General features: G+C 34.1%; 1 protein-coding gene across 2 annotated transcripts; it reads left to right on the forward strand.

Annotated features, from left to right (window-relative positions):
* Nucleotides 1–180: 180 nt before the first annotated feature.
* LOC149931640 (uncharacterized) lies at nt 181–8,391 on the forward strand. Of its 2 annotated transcripts, none has more exons than XM_090157473.1 (6): nt 181–236; nt 1,976–2,047; nt 2,765–2,836; nt 2,919–2,993; nt 4,749–4,876; nt 8,322–8,391. In XM_090157473.1, coding segments are annotated over exons 1-6 (393 nt in total). In that variant the 5' UTR covers nt 181–192; the 3' UTR covers nt 8,324–8,391. The 2 variants fall into 2 exon arrangements, with proteins under 2 accessions (XP_090013599.1, XP_090013600.1); XM_090157474.1 differs by having other exon boundaries at nt 2,922–2,993.
* The last annotated feature ends 7,409 nt before the right edge of the window (nt 8,392–15,800 follow it).

Here is a 15,800-nt window from a genome sequence, read left to right on the forward strand (position 1 = left end):
CACACTATGAAGCTCTCTGGTGCTCTTTTAACTCATCGTAGGAAAATGGGGAAAAAACAGGCATACTTCTCAACTCGCCCCCTACCACCCCTTTAAATTTTTGCTTAACCTTTTGGAGCCCCCGGTTTATATTTTATAACAAAAAGTGCTTTATTGAATTGCAAAGCTGCGAGTCACAACCCACTAATTTTAATGCTCAAAGGCTGTTTCCCGACACACCACCACTTAAAAGAGTTGTAAGTATCTTTTCCCAATTTTTAATTTTCAAGAACCTGGAATAAGAAAGAGTATATATAATAGGCCAATACATTTGGGCTTGCACCGAGAAGTTCTTTGCCAATTTGTGCTTTATATTTGTTGGCACTAGGTGTTAAGGTTGCTAGTGGTGTAATTTTGGACAACTTCGGTCAGGCGAATAGTTTTCATATAGCGATCGGTCACTATCATTAAAATTGGACCAACACAAAAATTAAATCAGCTAAGTTCAGGATTGAAATTAATTTAATCGTGATTGAAATTAATTTAATCGTGATTGAAATTAATTTAATCGTGATTGAAATTAATTTAATCGTGATTGAAATTAATTTAATCGTGATTGAAATTAATTTAATCGTGATTGAAATTAATTTAATCGTGATTGAAATTAATTTAATCGTGATTGAAATTAATTTAATCGTGATTGAAATTAATTTAATCGTGATTGAAATTAATTTAATCGTGATTGAAATTAATTTAATCGTGATTGAAATTAATTTAATCGTGATTGAAATTAATTTAATCGTGATTGAAATTAATTTAATCGTGATTGAAATTAATTTAATCGTGATTGAAATTAATTTAATCGTGATTGAAATTAATTTAATCGTGATTGAAATTAATTTAATCGTGATTGAAATTAATTTAATCGTGATTGAAATTAATTTAATCGTGATTGAAATTAATTTAATCGTGATTGAAATTAATTTAATCGTGATTGAAATTAATTTTACCGTGATTGAATCGCGAATAAATTAATTTTACCGTGATTTAATCGTGATAAAAATTAGTTTAATTACGATTTTTTAATTTTTAATCGTGATTGAAATGATTAAATTGTGCTTGGTATAATTTAATCGTGATTGAAATTATTAAACCGTGATTGATTAGGGATTAAAAGTTTCAAAATTTTTGGATTTGGATTTTAAGCCTGCGTACAACTTTTTCCGTCGGCGTCATATCTTCCTAGGATTAGGGCACTGAATTTCACCAAGTGACTCGGAGTTGGATAAAGTGGGTCTTCCACTTTTTGAATGCTTCGATAGGAACTTTGGTAAAAATAACTTCAATTCATGTAAGGCGTATTCACTTGAACTCACATTTTTGCCCACAATGTTGGATAAGACAGTTCGCTAACCTTATTTTTAGTTGTATGAATTTAGTTTAATATATTAATTGACAAATTCTGTTGTAGAAATAGTATATTTTTTTCAAGAATAAAGAGTATTTTTATTCACCAGTTTATCTCGACAACTATTGGTGGAACTTGTGAACGAAAATGCAATAATTTTGGAAACTAGATTCAAATCCAGCGCTCACCAACGAAGTTGACAAAAATGATAGCTTGTGTGAATATAACTTACAATGCACATACTGCTCCAAATGAAAAAAAAAGATACTTTTAGCAGTGGCGACTTAAGAAGGCTGGGTCCCTGGGGCGGCAATGTTTTGTGACTACCCCTCAGGACCGTGCAGAAGTTTCCACGGGTACTTCGTTTTGCACCCCCCCTCGAGCCCAAAAACATTCTACAAGTTTAATCGTTCTGATTTGCACCCCCCTCGATCTTCTCCGATGACACCCGGGGCGGATCACCCCCCTCGCCCCCCCTTACGCCGCCACTTTGAAATCATATAAAACACCCTACGAACCTTCGTAACCAAAAAAACCATTCGTAATTATGCACTAATAAATTCTAAATTCCAACGATTTCAATTACAGAGACCTGCTGTTTTGCCAAATTTCCGTAATTGATCTGAAGTTATTCAAACCGCTGTTCAAGTTGGACGAGCTGTAAGTTCACTTTGTATGCTTTAGTCAACAATAGACGCTTAAATAAACCCCATACTGCAATTAGCTCCGAAATACAAATACATAAAATTTGGACGAGCATATAGTCCATTCAAGGGCTGTTTTTCAAAATGGCAAAACCACCGCTTTCGGTAGTGTCAATGCGAAACTTGTGTAAGCCTTAGTTTACAGTAGCGCGCGTAACGGTATGTCGCTCAACTGGCCGACGTACAAACGTTTTGATTCGCGTAAAGAGAAATGCATTATGACGCGCTGTATTGGACACCAAGCATTAATACAGCACAGATTTTTTTGTGAAGTGGTTGTTACTAGCGCGTCAGAATGAATTGTACTTTACGCGCGTAAAAACGTTTGTACGTGCGAAAGTTTAGAAACGCGCTGTTTGGAGAGCTAGTGAAACTATAAGGCGAAGACCAAACCGAGTTTTTTAGTCACTCGCATCGCGCTTTTGGAAATATAAAATTAAGCTTTAAGGAAAAAATTGTGATAATAAATTGAATGCCGAACCTTGTTAACGTGGTTTGGCTCGAGTATGAACTGAAAATGTCCTCTTTGGTTATCCAATTAGATCTAGTAAACGAAAATATTTTAAACTAAGAAAGATAGGGTTTAATTCAAGCGTATAAAAGCAAATTATTGTAAATGCAATTCGTCTGTAATTTTAATTTGTTTAAAACTGTTTCTGTTTCTCGACGACAGGTGGCTTCAATATAATCAAATTCCCGATCTGCCGCTTTCACCCTTGAAACCGTTCCGAACCTCGACTGCCCTGTAAGCGAAATTCAACGCTTAAATTTACAAAATATCCATCTTTGAACTTTCCTTTTTTACTTTGGGATTTCGTAAATTGAAGCAGATCCACCGCTAGGAGTCTTTTGGGCAAATTACCCAAAGGAGCATTGTTGAACCGGCGCGGAACCACTTTTCAGTGAGTTTCATTCTCTGTTCACATCTCTTGTTTTATTTAAAGAGGCTTTTATTAACTTCGTTTACACAGCGACAGTTCACCTTCTGACGCCCAGCTAAAGATTGCTCTTAATTAGGTTCGAAATAACTTCTTTCAGAAACAAGGCGACTTCTTAAATACTCAATTATATCTTCCCATTCAATAATATATCAATATTTCACCTAATCAACCATTAATTTTTAATTATTAAGTCGTTTTAAAAGTCGCTGAATCACGTAAATTTTTAATGTGGGGCTAAATGATTAATTAAATCGTTTTGCGGCCAGTAATTTGACCTTGAAATCAAATTCAAGTTCATTGCTATAATATAACAAAACACACGACCAGGATAAAGTTAAAATAGTTACCCTGAATGTATTTCACCCATGAACCGTAAATCTGTTGGCTGTTAAGGAATCATGAATTTTGGTTGCTTTCAAGTTGATTTCAGCTATATTTTGGTTTGCTCAAAACAAGACGTAAAAAGTTTCCATTCCTTACTTGAAAAAGAGTTAAATTAAGTTTTGTAACACGCTGAAAATATGTACACCAGATTACACATTTCAAGAGATTAATTTAAAAATTACATATTACCAAATATTACGCGGGATTACTTATTTCGAGTAATACAAATAATATCATTAGAGATTATTATGAGATAACGCGAGGTTACACTGGAGATTACTGATATTAGGCGACATAACCAGAGATTACTGATATTACGTGAGATTCATTAAGATTTCTGATATAACGTTTCTTTTTGGTCGTCACCTACCTATTTTAGCTCTAATATGCCACATTTGATTGTTCGAGGCAGAATTGGTACCACTAAAAACAGTCGAATTGCGGATATTACTTGAGATTATTTTGGAATTATGGATATTACTTGAGATTATTTTGGAATAACGGATATTACTAAAGATTATTTTGGAATTACGGATATTACTTGAGATTATTTTACGGATATTACTTGAGATAATTTTACGGATATTACTTGAGATTATTTTACGGATATTACTTGAGATTATTTTGGAATTACGGATATTACTTGAGATTATTTTACGGATATTACTTGAGATTATTTTGGAATTGCAGATATTACTTAAGATTATTTTGGAATTACGGATATTACGTGACATTATTTTGGAATTACGGATATTACTTGAGATTATTTTGGAATTACGGATATTACTTCAGATTTCACAAATTACCTGGATTCACTATTTTCTCCTGGGTTTACCAGAGGGATTACTTAACGAGTGTATACCAAATTACTCAAGATATTTCCCCTTCGGAATATGTTAACTGTTATTACACCGTCTGAACCTCGGTCTGTCGCTTGAGAGCCGAACACACTACCTCCAAGCCAGCAATACTTTGTGCGTCTATAAATTAGGTCAGTTCGCGTCATGGCATTGGTCGCGGGTTCAGGTGAGGTTCGTTTCTTAAGAGGGGACCAAAGTTTATGATAGAGTTGAATATTAATTCCTGGCTGAAATAAATAAATCTTAATTTGAGGCCCACTGGCTTTACTTTTTTGAATTTTTATATGTTAACTGGGGATAAAAAAGTAGATTCATCTGATTTTGATACAGTTGAATAAATTATTATTAGAAGAAATACCAAATAATTGGTCGCGGTTGCAATCACTGCGTTAACTTTCCTAGTTTGAGCGTTAGAAGGGTTGATTGATCGTGGAGAGTCGATGCTAATGTTACAATGTATTTTATTATTTAGTGAATTTTTGCTGACTGCTCAAAGGAAAACACCCTTGACGACTTCTGTTTCCTGTTTGATCAAACCTTTCCCTTATATCGGAACCCTCATTGTATTGTACTTGTGGATTTGCAGTCACTGGCATATCTGTAAGTTTTTTATTATCTGATTTATAAATGTATATACAGGAGGTTTTTTTGTTAGAAAAAGGGATTTTATTCAAAAACTATGTTTTCTAGAAAGTTGAAAGTTGTACTGTACATTATACTTGCCGGGGCACACTTTCGAATAAAATTGCATCTAAATCGAAAAATATTTTCATATTTTTTGAAAATTTAAATTTTAGCCGCTAGGTGCTATAAGAAAATGGTCAATAAGAAAATTGTAGAGCGTCACCGAAAACGTACAAATAGCGTTGGCGCGAAAAAAATAGACGTCTTTTTCACTGAAAAAATACGACTTGAAAAAGTGACAAGTTGGGCAAGCTAAAATAACTTTTTTTGAATTCCATTGGGAGACTAGTGCAACTTTATGAAAGTCAGAAATTTGTTAATCTGGTGTTTAATGCAATAAACACCGCTGAAAAATCGAGGAGACAATGGCGAAGAAGGTATTACACGATTTAATTTCGTAGGATGAAAAATGCGAATTTTTTAAAAAAACAAAGACATTTTATTTATCTACTTTCAAACAAAATTTATATGTACGTTTCGAAAATATCACCTTCGGCTGCGATGCAGGCTTGGGCGCGAACAATCATATTGTCGAAGGGGGCTTGAAACATTTCCGGGGTTACTTCCCGGCAAGCGCTTACAATTCGTTGACGCAGCTCTTCAAGGGTCTCAACCGGAGTGGCGTACACATTGTCCTTGACGAAGACCCAAAGAAAGAAATCCAACGGAGTCAGATCGGGCGACCTTGCTGACCAGTGTACGGAACCGTTTCTCCCTATCCGTCGTTGTGGAAATTCGTTGTTTAGGTAGTCTCTCACGGTTCTGTGGTAATGAGGCGGGGCACCGTCTTGCTGAAACCACAGTCGTGCTCGTTGCGCCAACGGCAGTTCGTCAAGTGGTTGTTCTACATGTAGCTCATTTCTCAAGAAACCTAAATAACTCTGGAAAGACCGCTGGGGCGATTGAAAGCTTGCAGCGACTTTTTGTTTTATTAAAAAGTTTTTGTCCATGAGATCTTTTCGTAACTGACCCAATTTTTAATAATAATTTAAAGTTACAATAATTTGGCATCGAAATTTCTATAATTTACATTGTAAAAATGGAAATGTTAATTAATTTAGTTCCAAAATTAAGATAACACAAAGCTAGTTCCTTATACGCATTATGACGAACTTATATTTATATGCACTGGGAATGTCTAAGGATCTAATGGGCTCTCCCCCGTCACTAATGGAAGGATCTTTAATGTTTTTCACGAAGCTTAGAAACACTAGGGCACTGTTTAGCAATGATGTTTTCGTAAAGAGTGACCTGAACAAAGAAATAGTATCCACCGATAATGGCTAATTTTCAAAATTGTGATTCAAAATTAGAATTTCAAAATAATGATAGTGTTTATTTCCTGAATAATCTTAGAGCCTTAAATAAGCTGATGATTGAATATGTATTAATTAGTCTCTTAACAAACGGTGACCGTACCATTGTGGCGTTTAAAATACGCGTTCCCTTTATGACCTAAATGGTACTTTAGCACCCCCCTGAAATTTCAAAGAAATGTTTCGTTTTATTTATTTCGGGGGGAGGGTTTGAGTCCCTGTAACCTCGAAATACGTCTTTCGAATAAGATAAACGTGACCATTCATTTAAATAGGGCAAGCTCCTTGAAGTACAATGGGAAATTGTCAGAAATTCCACGAGCAAAAATACACACGTATAAATGTGAGGCAGGCCCTTCTGCAAAATGAGTTTCAAATGCTTTTTGCACTAAATGACCATAAAATCTTTGGAACGTACGACCAGACTTGCACTGAAATTATCCTAAGGGCGAATCGATAAGCGGTCAAACCTCTTTAGAAACCAGCCAACTTAGGTAAAACAAATGCGACCAATCATGTTCAAATTATCATTCCACAATGATCAGAGGTTCAAGAAAAAATAATCAGAAAATAAATTAAACAGAAAACTAACACACTTGATAAATAACAAATTAATAACTAAACTGACAACTAAGACGACAATGTGTCTAAAAATTATTAAGGCCTAGGGTAGGAATTCTAGTGTTTTGCCTATAGCAATTATACCGGGTGTAGATAAAAAACAATCCAAAGTTCATGAACCTAAATCTATTTTTCTTACGTATTTGAAATTTTCAGGTCAACTTTCTCATGCAGTGTTACATTTTAAATGGAAAATTATCTCGAACCGTTGAGTTTAGAATCTTAATACCAATTGGAAAGGTGTTCTGCATTACATATTAAGGTTAAAAGGGTTAAAACTCATGCAATTTGGCTAATCAGAAGCCGATAAATTAAACCGCAAAACACGAAGGTCATCATAAAAATATTGCCTAAAAGACCAAACAAAAGTGTTAATAATTAAGTAAGAAACCACTGGCAAAGTTTCATTAACGAAGCTTTAGCGATGAAATTGACATGAAATTTCGAATGACCTTGAGTTTAGAAACTTGCAATTCGAAATGTGTGCGCCATCATTAATTCCTTTCATTAAGTATGTTATTTAAAATAGCCAAGTTAATTTTTATTTATGTTTCGATAACGATAGAATATTTTCTCAGATAAATTGAATTCAACCTAATTTGAAGAAAAAAAACAAATGACATTTGACCTTAAAAGATCATGGCTCACACTTTCAAAATTGGAACCAAGTTTCTAAACTCAACTGTTTTTAATGACCTTGAAAACATGATTCAAGGTCATTAAGCTTTTTCATTTCAAATCTCCCTCTGCACAAATGACGTGCCCCGAAAATTTCAAATGCGTACTTAAAATATATTTTGATTTATTAGCACTGGAGAATTTTTGTTCATTGTTTTATAATATTCTTCAAACACTTACTTGGTTAGTGTTTTGGATTAGTATAACGCGTTCTCCAGTTGTGTTAATATTAATTCGCCCAAACCCTTTTTAGGTGTTCCTATAGGATTTGAAAGGCTTTCTAACTCAAATTATTTTGAAAAGAAATTGTAACTTTCGTAACAATTCATTAGTGAAGTTTAAAAACCTTTTCGTTAATTAAATTTTTAGCAAGTAGTTCATTTATGATATGCTGATGAAAACTCGAAAGCGTACAAACTTGATAGTGGATTGGCTAGCACTTTCAACTCGCTACCAGAGGATCCGGGTTCGATCTGGGCTTGGATAAAAAACTCGGATATGCTCCTTCTGCGTTGAGTTTGTAAGCTGTCTCTACCTAGTTTTTCGGTTTCCCATTTCCATGAAAAAAACTTGTCGAGGTAATTGTAGGCAGCGGTTGGCTCTCATGGAATGTAGGGCTTGCCACCCCCATCGTACGCATTGTAACTTTGCCACGTGAATTAATGGCAATAAAAGTCGCAAATTATTGGATTCTTATTCCGGGTTCTTTGATTTGGTAACTGATTCTAGCTTTACTTTCTTTACAGAAAGAATCCAATTCCATTAGAATCTCCTTTGCTGGCGGCCATTAGATTAATTTGCCGCAACGTTTACCCCATTGTTTCTTTTGCAAAGGAAGCTGAAAACAGATCAGTGTTTGGTAAACTATTTCAATGAAAGAAGATAATTTCAGTGACGAATGTAATTCTAACATATATTTTTATTATCGTCATCCTTTGGTCTCTATTGTTCATTGTTTCAACTCTTTCACAAAAATTAAATTATCGAAACAGAGTTACAATAGTGGATGGTATAAATTCTAGTTAAATATTACCAAATTGTTCGAAACGTAGCTCAATTGTTTCTTGCGTGAGCCTAACAAGTTTATTATGACCACTTTAATATTGTGAAATATTGTTGTTTAAAAATTTAACTATGGTGATTTTGGAAAAATGATAACAAAAAATGCCAAAAATTTCGAATTCCTTTGTTTTAAATATTTAATTTGGATCTCTGTGAAGACGGGACTCTTTTAACTTACCGAGTACAAAGCCTTTTGCAAGCTAGATTATAAATCCTAGAAGCCACCTCCTCAATCTGGTTACGAAGACATTCTCATTGAAGAACATACTTCCACCTTTTGAGCTTTTATCAAAAGAACTTCAAACGTTTTTGCCATTTACTTAAATGAGATAAAGTACAAATTTCCGTAGTCATAGAACTAATAAAGGTTTTTAAAGAGTCTTACATCAAGTGATTTCTTACGATATGGCCTGAATAGTCTGAAACATAGACATTTTTTACTTTCAAAATATTACTTTTTCTGTATTTTATGCCGAATATTTTCTGAACTGAACTGTTGTTTAAAGATTTTACAAGAAACATAGCTTAAAATAGTTTAAGTTGTTATTTGTAATAAGTAGGTATGTATTAATTAACTTAGCGTCAAAAAGTAACTTGGCACCATCTAGTATAAATAAAAGCATTAAAATATAACTTCGAAGGGTTTCGTTCGAAGTTATTACTTGTGAGTATTTTGTGAATCAGTTTATTTTCATGGAAAATGTAATGGTTTGGTCATTGTGCCAATATTAAGCATTAAGATGGCCTTCAGTTGTAGGGCAATCAATTTCTTTATCAAATGCTTTTTTTTAATTAATCCGAAAGCGGAAAAATAACTTTGTAGATTACTTAGTTAATTTTTGTTTATTTGTGAATTAGGATCTTGGTTGATTTATACGTCGGCCTCCACGTTTTTTGTTCGTTTTTTTGGCGGGGAACCAATTTGTGTTTATGTAAACAAGCTACTTGATGATTTTAACCAACTCAGTTATTGTTTGTTTTAAATTTGTATAAAAGAACCGTACCACTTTCAATTATGTGAGTTTATCAAGTTGAGTTCTTTTTTTTTATACGCTTAAAGTCGACGATCAACTAGAAATGAAGTTTTCTTCCAAGCAGGTTTGGAAATGAGATGACGCAACATCTAAATTCGATTAAAATAATACCTCCTACGATAAACGCAATGATAAATTTTCTTAATTTGGTTCAAGCTGCATGTACAGAATGAATGCAATTCATTTTGAATTAAATTAATTCGATCAAATAGGAATGAAATTGAATTTCATTCGTTGTAATTTTATAAAAAAAATACCTATTTTGAACTTAAGGTGAACTTACAACGTCCAAATTGATCTTTTTACTTTTTCGCGTAGTTATAGGTTCCCCCTCTCCAGATCAACCGTTATTACTATCTTTTTCGATAGGTGCTGTTTAGGCCTGTGCGAGAGATATGTTCAAAACTCGCGCGAGAATATTTCTAGGTGTTTTAATGATCTCGATATTTTGAAGCGGGTAGAGAGAAACCTCCGAGCGAGGGTAATTTTCGGAAAATCGCGCTCTTCTAACCAGAGTAGACTTTTTCTCGTCTGGCTGGGCGATTTTGGAAAAACGTTGCTCACGTGATTTATAACGTGATACGATTCAGCCAAAGAAAGTTGACCAACGTCAATCGAAAGGTTTTGCGTCGCGTTGTACAAACAATTATCCCCTTTTAAAATAAAGCGCCTCTTTCGGGAAAGTCGCGAACTACGCAAAAAACCAGGCTCCGCGCTAGACGGCGCCATGTTAAGGGCATCGGGTTTTACGAGCTACCGTCTGTATGGCTGTAGGGAATAGCGATCTTGACGTTTTTGAATTAGTATTTTAATTATTTCAATAGTTAAAATACTAAAAAATGTTAAAAATGACAGTACATTGTTGTGTACCATTATGTACGCAAAGGGGTTCAAAACAGGTTTTGGAGGATGGCATAGAAATTAAAGTAAGTTCAATTATTCCTTTTGGTGCGAGCTAAGACTAGACTTCATCATATCTTATTTTTAAAAGGTTTCTAATCATGGTTGTCAAAAAGAGAAAAATTTAATGAAGATTTGGTTAAGAAATATAAGACGTGACATTGGTAAACATTTTAATCTAACTCAACATACGAAAGTTTGTTCACTTCACAAGAGCGGAAAAAGGTTCTTGAAAGAAGAAGCTGCCCCAACTATTTTCTCTTGGAATGAAAACAAGAAAGAGAGAAGATAAATTGTTAGGGAATCCTCTGTTTCGAGAAATAAGGTTGTCAAAGCTATGGAGATTCTGGAACCTATTCAACCAATGGAAAACCAAGGAGCTGAAATTGAACAAGCTGTATATTTAGAAGACGAAAAAGAAGAAATTGAAGACCTGGATAGTGAAATGAAAAAACCACTTAATGAACTAAAATTAGTTTTAGATAGAAAAGATGACGAAATTAAAGCATTAAAAGAGACTAATAGCTGTAAAGATAAAGTTATTATGGAGAAAGAAGTTTGCATTTCTACTCTACCCAAGGAAACTACAACTGGAAATTGTGAAGTATCAAAATTAAGGGATCAATTGCTTCATGCTAATCAACTAATTGAAAGTCTTAAGGAAAATATAAAAGCTCTTGAAAAAAATGTTTTCTCAGCTAAAGGAACCAATTTTTCTAAAGATATTAAAATTCAAATGCTTGAAAGAACCAATGAAGACCTTAGCTTGCAACAATCACGTGCCACCATTACTTTCGACTCATTAAAAGATAGAAGCTCGAACGATGTATCTTTTTACACTGGCTTACCAACATACGAAAAGGTGTGGGTAACGAATTCAAGTTTTGTAGAACGTGTGAGGTTTCTAGATCTGAAATACGCCAGTACACCCAAGCCGATACTTTTGTATTGAGAGATAGTATAGAGCATGCTGATAGAGTTGTCATTAGGAAATTGCTCAAAACAGTGGGGTGTTAATAAAAAAAAGCCCGTTATCTGAAATTCCAGGCCTTAAAGTGCACTACAGACTTATTACATGACCCTATGCATGTACTACTTGAATGGGTGGTCAAATACGAAACGAAACTAATGCTCAATTATTTCATTTATGACCTGAAACTATTTACCCGTGACAAACTTAATTATGCTTTTCAGTCTTCCTCGTATCGGAAGAATCAAATGTACGTGAAACCTTCTCTTATAGAGAAAAATTAATTAAGAAACAAAGGGGGCCTTAAACAAACAGCTTCGGCTATGAAAACATTGCTTTTTCTTATTCCGTTGTACATTGGAAATTTTGTACCGAAACGAAATACCCACTGGATATTTGACTCAAATCACTCAGATTTGCGTTTCATCTCTCGCTCGCAAACAAGCAGCACTAACCCTTAGAGCACAATGAAAATTTTCAAATTATCTATCCAGATGCAAGTATAATCCCAAAAATTCACTATTTATTACATTTTCCAGATCAGATGACAAATTATGGGCCATTGCGATATCATTCATGCATGAGAATGGAAAGCAAACACTGTTATTTCCAAAATAAATAATGGAGATGTTTTAACAATGGCTCTCAAACACCAACGCTGGCCATGCCTCCAGCCAGGCAATGGTAGCGGCGGTAAAAATCATAACTTTTTTGGGGATTTGGATCATGTCAAAGAGGGATATGATAGTGAGATTAATGCTGAAATGAAGGCATTGTTGTATTACTTTGACGATAATGCAATTAACGCTGATTCTATGCATATTAGCCCAGCTATAACAGTTTGTGGCCATTTCTATGCTAAAGATATTATCTTACTGCAAACATACACAGAAGAGTGTGGCCCCACATTTATGGTTGTATTTGAAGTGATTAGTATTAATCTTACTCTTTACGTTATATGTCTTCAATCAGAAATTGAGTTTTTTGATAGTCATTTATATCGTTATGTTTTAAAAAGACCATTAGATGGCAGGAAGATTCTATTCCGAATTAAAAAGCTCAAATATAAATGGCCACAAATAAGTCAATTATATAGTGGCAAATCTTAAGTTATGCTTTATAACTCTCCAAATTTAGAGTCCTGCTAAGAAGTTAAATTTCTCATAAAATAGGTGGTGCTTAAAGGGCAACGCAAATGAGCTGGCATGCTTTTCATCGCATAAACCTCTACCTCGGCCTTGGCAGAGTCAACCGTAAATTTGGAACTTTAGTGACTTTACACACATTTTGCCAGCTCACTTGCGTTGCCTTTAAAGGTCGACTACATAAATCTTCGGTTTACTCTGTCTCTCACTGGAAGTAGGCTGACTGCAATACACGTGTGTCATGCAGTCAGTCTACTTCTGATGAATAAAAGTAAATCGAAGATTTCTGTAGTCGGCCTATCAAATAAATTTAAAACTAGTAATTTTTCACACCATCACCTTTAATCAATCTATTTTGTTACAAGAACACTTCTTTATTTTCAATTTCCATGTACTTTATTTAATTAATAATATAGTTTCACCATAGTTTGACCATAGACATAATTTATTTAAAATGTTGTACATAAAATTTAAACAAGAGTTTATAAATTGCGTAACATACTGGTTAAAAACACTGCCCCGAAAAACTGCTTTCAAAGATACGAGATTATATGGGTACATTTTAAATTCTTGATACCAAACCCAATCCTCCTAATAAGTTAAGTTAGAAGAAACCACCTACGGACTGTGAGAAGGATGATAAAATACGCGAAAAAGTAGATTAGTCCATAGTTAAAAGGGATAATATAGCTAAATCCTAAACAAATTAGGACTATAGATCACTTTGCTTACTAGACCGGCATCTCCGTAGGAGAAAACTAGTCGCGAAACGCAGTGGAGGGCTTGGAACCAGCCTCAAGAGCCGCCACTAATAGCACTTAAGCGTGGAAATTTTTGACTATCATCTACTAGCAGTATGCAAGTTGAGCCATAGAACATGCCTGTCTATATAGCCAAGCGTACATATAATTTTTGCACTGTTGTCGTGATTCTTATAAAATACACATTGAAATTAATTCAATTTGTATTCAATAGCTTTGAGATGTCAAATATATTCAAAATAACATCCGGTGACCGCTAATTAAAAAAAGGTGTTTTTGCGGTGAACTTTCAAGATTTTTTTGAGATCTACTGTAGTAAGATTTTATGAAATGGTAAACAAACCACTTTTTAATCTCTAAATGTATTTCAGGTTGTTCAAAATTATCGTACTCCTCAATGGATGGTGTTACTGCAGTTTTAGAAAGTGACGGAACTGAGCTTGATGAGTGGGATCTGTTGTTGAGTTTCAAGAAATCACTTATTATGATACTTCAAAAACAAGAAATGTTTACTCCAAAAGATTCCGAAATTTCAATAGAGTTAGTGCCATCACCTCATACAACAGAAAGCCAACTTGAAGACTATTTCATGCGAGAAGGAAAATGGATATGATAGGTACAAATAGTTCCTTGATTTTTTTTCTTATTTTCACAATTTTTAAATAGCCTATTTTTCACTGCAAATTTGAGCCCTTTCGTTGAATCACAAAACTTGAACAGGGGTCAAAGCTCATGCGACACGATTACATCAACCATGAAAATAGTAAGTTTAAATTTTTATTATGAAGCTTTTTGCTGTAAAAAAAATTCGCTGATGTTATGGTGTTGTTGGTAATGTCATCTACATACGATCATAAAATAAATAAATTGGGTTTATCTTATGCCAAAAATTTAATACCGTTAAAGCTACCAACTCTGTTTAAAAAGTTGACTTTAGATCTGCAACCTATTGTTGTGTAGAGGGTGTTAAATGCCAATTTTAGTTGGGTATTGGGAATTGACGGTGGTTGGAGTGGTGTAAAATTTAGTGAAGCCTATTATTTGATTACTTTATTACAGAGTCAAAAAGTGATTCTTCTTAAGTTTACGGATTATACTCAAGCACGGCTAGCTGCAGGCAAACCAATGGGTATAATCTCTAAACTTGTAGAGGAACTAGCGTACGGGCCGTTATCAAAATATGAAATGAAGACACCAGACGAATATAAAGCTGTTGGAAAATTATTGTACGTGAAATATCCATGTATTAACGTCGACAAAACAGCTATAACTCCCTGGGGTAAGTGTAGAAACAACCTTTTTTAATCTTATTTTTGAATATATTTTCTAGCAATTTGTCATAAATAAGCTCTCAAGCAAAATTCGAAACATAAGGTGGGTAGAAAACCAGAAATAAAATCCATTTTATTTGGAATTGAAACTAAATGGAGCACCTCGAACTAAAGGACCTTCCAGAGTAGTACAAAAGATAAGGGGAAGTCTCGAGTCTCTTTTTCAATAATCAATGTGCATAATGTAAGTAAATAAATATATTCCATTTATAGTGGAACTTAAAGGGTGCATTACCCCGGTATTACCAAGTTTCCAAAATGTACCGCTTCTGCTGCTTTTGTTTTCCATGTATATATTATCATAAGTGTATAATATACTAGCTCCCTATAAGATAGCACCTTACATAGGCTACGCGTTAACAGCAATTTTTTCCAAGACGTGCAAATCGCCATCTGAAGGCGAAAAATCAAAAAATGAACTTGTGGCACTTTCCTGTGAAATTCGGTTTAATTTCAATTTAGGTTCTTAACTATGAATATTTTACGACAATACCTGTTTATATTGAAATTGATAAAATATTCTTCCTAAATGTTGACACATAATTTGTTTCGTTTAAATTTCCCCCAAATGAAGGAGTCGTGTATACCTGTTCTGATTTTCTATGGGAGAAATCGCAGTTAATATTAGATCTAAGACGGAATTTCACTTATAGAGAGCTAGTATAATATAAACTTACATTTCTTCAACTTTCCAGAATATGGAAAGTACCGTAAAAGATGCTCCTATTCTTATTGCTCAAGAAGACCCTAATGAGGAAACGGAAATCTTTTTGATTTTCAAATCATGCAAAATAGCTCTTCAGCTACCTTTGGTTAATTGTATATTCAGTTTACTTGCATTTTATTATACATTTGACCTAAGCTACCCTGCAGTTTTCCGGCAAACCCTTGGGTTTCTGCAGGAATATATCTTGGGAGATAATGGACCAAAAGGCTATTTTACTAAGACTACAAAGTACCTTCAATTTGTTGAGGACAAGGAAATTAATTCCAAAATGTGTTCTACTTAATATTTAGAGGCC

Source organism: Leiobunum rupestre, chromosome 8 (assembly GCF_980474605.1).
Source record: "Leiobunum rupestre chromosome 8, qqLeiRupe1.1.hap1, whole genome shotgun sequence".
Taxonomy (NCBI): Eukaryota; Metazoa; Arthropoda; class Arachnida; order Opiliones; family Sclerosomatidae; genus Leiobunum; species Leiobunum rupestre.